At 45.2% G+C, this 7,297-nt stretch overlaps 1 protein-coding gene across 1 annotated transcript in view; it reads left to right on the top strand.

Moving 5' to 3' along the window:
• Window positions 1–1,785: 1,785 nt before the first annotated feature.
• LOC100951286 (folate receptor beta) overlaps window positions 1,786–7,297 on the top strand; it is a 7,310-nt gene continuing 1,798 nt past the window's right edge. Inside the window, exons 1-2 of the mRNA XM_012814203.2 lie at window positions 1,786–1,891; window positions 4,476–4,637. Coding sequence (XP_012669657.1) covers window positions 4,488–4,637 — 150 coding nt within the window. The 5' untranslated portion in view covers window positions 1,786–1,891; window positions 4,476–4,487. The remainder of the gene's footprint in view (window positions 1,892–4,475; window positions 4,638–7,297) is intronic.

Below are 7,297 nucleotides of genomic sequence, written 5' to 3'. Positions count from 1 at the left end.
CAGCCACTAAGGGATCCAGGATGGCAGTTTATCAACAATTAAACATTGATTATTATATAGTCCAGAAATGTAATTTCTGGATATATATGCAAAATAATTGAATGTAAAGTCTATTTATAGAGATATTTATATACCCATGTTCATAAAAGTATTCTTCTTGATAGCCCAGAGGTGGAAGCAACCCAGCATCCATCAACAGATGCAAGACTAAGGATAATGTGGTACGTCCATACGGTGAAACATTATTCAGCCTGAAAAAGGTAGAAAATTCTGACACATGCTACAGCATGGATGAACCTTGAGGACATTATGCTATGTGAAATAAGAGTACATAGACTGCATAATTCCACGTACATGAAGGTTCATAGAGACAGAAAGTAGAATGGTGGTTGGCTGGGTCTGGGGAAAAGGGAAATGGAGAGTTGTTTAATGGATATGGAGTCTGCTTTGCGGGATAAATAATGTTCCAGAGATTGATTGCACAACAGTGTGAATGCATATATCATTATTACTGAACTGTACAGATAGAAGTGTGAAGGTGGTTACATTTATGTAATGTGTATTTCACCATTATTTTCAAACACCATAAAAACTGCTTAATTATGTTTTCAGAAATGCTAGATGATGAAATATTGTCATTTATAATATTTGAGGCAATTTTTATTTTTCTGTAACCCTGAGTAAATCCCTTGACTTCTGTACCTCAATTTCTGCCTGTATCTACTTGGCTACTCACACAGTAACCTGATAGCTGTCATTTAACTTTCTTTGTATGCACCAGGCTTTTCCCATATATAATTCTCAACTACCAGCTACAGTATTTTCTTTTCTTTTTCTTTTTTTTTTTTTTTTGAGACAGAGCCTCAAGCTGTCCTTCTGGGTAGAGTGCCGTGGCATTACAGCTCACAGCAACCTCCAACTCCTGGGCTCAAGCGAGTCTCCTGCCTCTGCCTCCCAAGTAGCTGGGACCACAGGTGCCCGCCACAACACCCGGCTATTTTTGGGTTGCAGCTGTCATTGTTGTTTGGCGGGTCCGGGCTGGGGATTCGAACCCGCCACCTTAGGTGTATGTGGCTGGCGCCTTAGCTGGTTGAGCTATAGGCGCCGAGCCTACAATATTTTCTAGTGAACAAACTAAAGCTTTCCCAAGGTTGTGCAACACATAGAGCTCTCACTGGGTTCCCTCGACCTACCCCTAAAGCTTGGTGGGTTCTTCTCCATTAGGCTGTGTCATCATCAAACCAACCTTACCCTAAGAACCGGTGCAGATACCTAGAAAACTCAGATCCCCTTGGAGATGAGCGATTCTCTAGATTTGGAAGAATATTGCATGTGTGGATCCTGGATGAGTAAGTAAAGGATGGGTGCAAACAGAAATTACTAAATGACAGATTCATGGAGTCTTTTTTTTGAGACAGAGCCCCAAGCTATCCCCCTGGGTAGAGTGCTGTGGCATCACAGCTCACAGCAACCTCCAACTCCTGGGCTCAAGCGAGTCTCCTGCCTCAGTCTCCCAAGCTGGGACCACAGACACCTGCCACAAGTTGCAAACTTCATTGTTGTTTTGGAGGGCCCTGGCTGGATTCGAACCCACCACCTTAGGTATATGTAGCTGGCGCCTTTGCCACTTGAGCCATAGGTGCCAAGCCGATTTATGGAGTCCTGAAGAGGGTGGAGTCAGGAAGAGAAGGAAATGAGGAAGAGAAGGAAATGAGGAAGGAGAAGAGCTAAGTAGGGAAATTTCATTCTATGTTAACTAGAGCTTGTAGTCCCTCCTGCGCTGAGGACAGAAGCCACTGGAGACAGCCTACAGGCTCAGATCTGTTGCCCGCCTGGAGAGATAACAACTCAGACACAGCTGTGTATTCTCCCAGCAGCAACGGAGGTTCAGGCAAGACATGCTAAGAAGGGAAGGGTGACAAGGGCACAGGGGAGACTGGTGGGTTTGTGCATAGGGGAGAGCCATGTTTCTCTTTAGAAAGATCACTTTGGAGAGGCGCCTGTGGCTCAGTGAGTAGGGCACCGGCCCCATATACCAAGGGTGGCAGGTTCAAATTCAGCCCCAGCCAAACTGCAACAAAAAGATAGCTGAGCATTGTGGCAGGTACCTGTAGTCTCAGCTACTCGGGAGGCTGAGGTAAGAGAATCGCCTAAGCCCAAGAACTGGAGGTTGCTGTGAGCTGTGACGCTATGGCACTCTAGGGAGGGCAACAGAGTGAGACTCTGTGACTGAAAAAAAAAATCACTTTGGTTCCTGTGGAGAAGACAACTTGAAGGAGACAAAATTGGAGGAGGGAAGACCTGACCCTAAACACAGAGCCATGGGAAGTGAAGTTTTGGAAGCTCCCTTGGCAGAGCCTGGTGATCAACTACACGTGGGGATGGTGAGGGAGAGGAGGGGGTGTCCATGGTCAACTCTTCAATACTTCGGTGACAGAGCCCAAAGGAACAGTTCTGTAATGGGTAGGGGTGTGTTGGGGGGGGGGTGACAGGAAGGAATGAACAGAGGAAAAGAGGGCTGTCATTTTTGCTGGGTGCCTGCATGACTCTAAGTGCTTGTCTGGCTGGCTCCTCTATGGGGGACTGTTATGTTGCTGCTCAGGTCTAAGGGTCTCTGCATTTGTCTTTTGAGAGGTGAAGGAGGGGTCTGCTGTGTTAGCCCAGAGACAGCTAAGGAGGCCAGACTCAGGATGGGCTAGAAGAATAGGGAAGGAAATAGAGAAGGAAAAAGTCTGAGGAAGCAAAGCTATTTAAAAACGAGTACTTTTTCCTTTTTTGTATCATTTAGCCAGTTTCCTGTGGGTCACTTGATCCTCATGCCCATCTGGAGAACTCAGCAGAGCTGGGTCACTACTTTCCTCGGGGTTAACAGGGTTCCTAAGCTGGCATAGGAACCCAGATGACCCAGAGCCTAAATACAGAGCACTTGCTCAATGCAGGAGGAGTGCACTGTGTGTTACTGGCCCTTTTCAAGATAGCAGGACATCAACCTGAGCTATTTAATTACTTAGATAAAGTAGATAAAGTCTAGCGCAGTGATTTTCAATCCATGTGCTATGACACACTGATGCTGTGAGAGATCGTAGGTGTGCTATGAAAATTTTTGCAGACCAGTAATTAAATTATTTTCAGGGCGGCGCCTATGGCTCAGTAAGCCTGGCACCAGCCCCATATACCGAGGGTGGTGGGTTCAAAACTGGCCCTGGGGCTCGGTGCCTGTGGCTCAAGTGGCTAAGGTGCCAGCCACATACAATCTAAGGTGGCGGGTTCGAATCCAGCCTGGGCCTGCCAAGCAACAATGATGGCTGCAACCAAAAAACAGCTGGGGGTTGTGGCGGGCGCCTGTGGTCCCAGCTACTTGGGAGGCTGAGGCAGGAGACTCGCTTGAGCCTAGGAGTTGGAGGTTGCTGTGAGCTGTGATGCCACGGCACTCTCCCTGGGGGACAGCTTGAGGCTCTGTCTCAAAAAAAAAAAAAAAAAACTGTCCCTGGCCAAACTGCAACAAGAAAATAGCCAGGCGTTGCGGTGGGCGCCTGTAGTCCCAGCTACACGGGAGGCTGAGGCAAGAGAATCACCTAAGCCCAAGAGCTGGAGGTTGCTGTGAGCTGTGACACCACAGCACTCTATTGAGGGTGACAAAGTGAGACTCTGTCTCTAAAAAAAAATTATTTTTGAAAGAAGTTTTTCTTTTTTTTACTCTGTTTTTTTTTTTTTTTTTTTGAGAGGAGTTTCACTTTGTTGCTCTCAGTAGAGTACTGTGGGGTCACAGCTTACAGCAACCTCAAACTCTGGGGCTCAAGTGATTCTCTTGCTGGGCGGCACCTGTGGCTCAGTGAGTAGAGTGCCGACCCCATATACCAAGGGTGGCAGGTTCAAACCTGGCCCTGGCCAAACTGCGAACAACAACAACAAAAAAAGTGATTCTCTTGCTTCAGCCTCCAAGTAGCTGGGACTACAGGTGCCCACTGCAACACATGGCTGGTCTTGAACCTGTGAGCTCAGGCAATCCACCTGCCTCAGTCTCCCAGAGTGGTAGGATTACAGGCCACCACGCTCCGCTTTACTCTTTTTATTTTTATTTTTTTGATCAACATGCTTTAAGTGTGCCATAGAAGTTTAACTATAGGTTCAAGTGTGCTGTGAGATAAAAAAGGTTGAAAAACACTGGTCGAGAGAGAAGGTGAGGGCTCAGGTGACGGTACAAGTCCTCTCCTCCAACTTGGGAAGACTCTCTGAGGTTCTACCCTCTAACCCCAGATCCCCTACTGAGCTCTCCAAGCCTTGGAGTGAGGGAGCCCTCCTGGCCCAACTTTCTCAATCCTAAACTCAGGGAATCTCAGGAGCTCAGCACTGAACAGAAGGTCTGACTTCATCTTTCACTGTAGGGCTAGGACTGAGGCAGGGGCTGAAGAGGCTCCTTGCCTGGAGCTCTTTCCCCTCAGGCCTTGGTCTCCTTACCCTAGATTCTTCTGTAGGGATAGAAAGACATGGCCTGGAAATTGATGCTGCTTCTGCTGCTTCTGGCCTGGGTAGCCCCCACATTCAGCACCAAGGGCAGGACCAACCTGCTCAATGTCTGTATGGACGCCAAGCACCATAAGACAAAGCCAGGTCCTGAGGACAAGCTGCATGATCAGGTATGGCTGGAGTATGGCTCTAGTTGGGAACGGGGCTGGTTCTGACAGGGAGAAGTGGTGGGGGAGGGGTTGGGGGGACAGACATCTCTGTACCCTGAGCTTTTGCTGTGGGAGAAGATAGAGCAGGGACAGCAGTTGAGGTGATTTTAGGGGTGTCTTCCCAGAGGAAGACACCTTATTGGCAAGGATACTGAGTAATTATTGGTTGAACCCTTATTATTACAGATGTTGTGTGCTTTGTGCACATGATTTCATATTCCCAGTGGTGCTCTGATGTAAGTAGATGATGTTCTCCTCCTTACACAAAGAGAAGAAACTAAGCCTCAAAAAAGCACATGAACCCACACCAGAGTTGTACATGACCAGCCCTTGCAGTGGGGCAGGATTGGGTGGGCTCCTCCTTTGGAAGTGAGAGACTATAAGGAGATGGCTCTTACTTCCCTCACTAGGGTAGAAAAGGAAGAGGCCCCTCTGATAGACATACAGGGGCTCAGCATTCACACAGTCTATAAAAATTTATGCCAGTGGGTTGCAATCCTATTAGACGCAATTAGTCTAATATTTTTTAGACTTGATTCTCTATCCTGGAATGAAATTCAAAACTAATAGTACTTATTTGTATATATAATTTAAAAACATCAACATAATGTAATACAAAGAGGAAACAAACAGAACATAACATACAACAAAATAATGTATTTCAAGATGCCAATTCTATGATATGACTACATTAGAAGACATTAGAAAAAAGTTTGCATGCTAATTATTTATTTATTGGAGACAGCCTCACTCTGTTGCTCAAGTGAGGGTGCTGTGGTGTCAGCCTAGCTCATAGCAACCTCAAACTCCTGGGTTCAAGTGATCCTCCTTCCTCAGCCTCCTGAGTGACTGGGACTACAGACACCCATAACAACACTTGGCTAATTTTTTTTATTTTTAGCAGAGATGGGTTTTGCTTTTGCTCAGGCTGGTCTCAAACTCCTGAGCTCAAGGGACCCACCTGTCCTGGCTTCTGAGAGTGCTAGGATTACAGGAGTGAGCCATTGTACCTGGCCACATGTTTGCATTTTAAAAAATTATTTATTTATTTTTTTAGAGACAGGGTCTTGCTCTGTTTCCCAAGCTAGAGTGCTGTGGTGTTATCATAGCTTACTACAGCCTTGAACTCCTGGGCTCAAGCAATCTTCCTGCCTCATTTTCCTGAGTAGGTAGGAATATAGGTGCATATCGTACCTCCTGGCTAATTTTTAAAAAATTCTGAGGCTGGGCATGGTGGCTCATACCTGTAATTCTAGCACTTGGGCTGAGGTGGGTAGATCTCCTGAACTTAGGAGTTTGAGACCAGTCTGAGCAACAGTGAGACCCTGTCTCTACTAAAAATAGAAAAAAAAAATAGAAAAAACTATCCAGGCATGGTGGTGCATGCCTATAGTTCCAGCTACTTGGAAGGCTGAGACAAGAGGATCACTCAAGCCCAAGAGTTTGAGGTTGTTGTGAGCTATGACCATGGCACTCTACATAGGGTGACAGAGTGAGACTCTATCTCAAAAAACAAACAAAAAAATTCTATAGAGATAGAGGTCTTGCTATATTGCCCAAGGAGGTCTCAAAATCCTGGCCTTAAGAAATCCTCTTGCCTTGGCCTCCCTAAATTCTGGGATTATAGGTGTGTGTCAGTGTACCCAGCCTACACATGCTTTTATTCATAGCATCATTATGAATGGGGCAACACCTAATGAAGACGGATATAGTTGTGTTCTACTGTTACTTTAAATGCAGCCTCCTATCTCACAGGATTTCCAGTCCTGGAAAACCCAGTCTATACACATATTACACATACTAAAGTCTTTTTTTTTTTTCATATTCAAGACTTGTGGAAACATGATGTGTCTATATGTAAGATGGAGATATGTTTAGAGTTAGGCAATCACAAATAGGTTTTTCGTTCACTTTTTCAGCAAATATTTTCCTGGGTCTACGATATGTCTGATACTGGTCTAGCCACTGGGGACACAAATCTTAATTTATTCTTCTTGTTGAGAAGAATAAATCTATTCAAATTATATTACTGATGGCTATCTCCTTTTCTTTGTTTGCCCAAATGTCACCTTGCAGTCAGGATTTCACCAACCTATTAAAAATTTCAACAGTTATCCTATACTCCACAATCCCATTCCTTGGTGTAATTTTCCCCATATCATTTATCATATCCAGACATGCTGTATTTTTTCTCTTTTCATTTCTTACTGTATTTTCTGATTAGAATATAAGTTTCATGAACATACTTCTATGTGTTTTGTTCTCTTCTGAATTTCTAGCATCTACAATAGTGACTAGCATGGAGTTGGTTTTTAGGCCAGGTGGGTGGATTACTGAATGCTGTAATCCTGCATTCAGTAGGATTGTTCAGAAGCAGGTGGATTGTTTGAGCTCAGGAGTTTGAGACCAGCCTGAACAAGAGCAGGACCCCATCTCTACTAAAAATAGAAAAAACTAGCCAGGTGTTGTGATGGACACCTGTCTGTCACCTATAGTCCCACCTACTCCAGAGGCCAAGGCAAAAGAATCACTTGAGCCCAGGAGTTTGAGGTTGCTGTAAGCTATTATGCCCAGGCAATCTAGCTAGGGTACCAGAGTAAAACTCTGTCTCAAAAAAAAAA

Source organism: Otolemur garnettii, unplaced genomic scaffold (genome assembly GCF_000181295.1).
Source record: "Otolemur garnettii isolate 467f Iridium unplaced genomic scaffold, OtoGar3 scaffold00001, whole genome shotgun sequence".
NCBI classification, from domain to species: Eukaryota; Metazoa; Chordata; class Mammalia; order Primates; family Galagidae; genus Otolemur; species Otolemur garnettii.
This window is presented reverse-complemented; position numbering and strand designations above follow the sequence as displayed.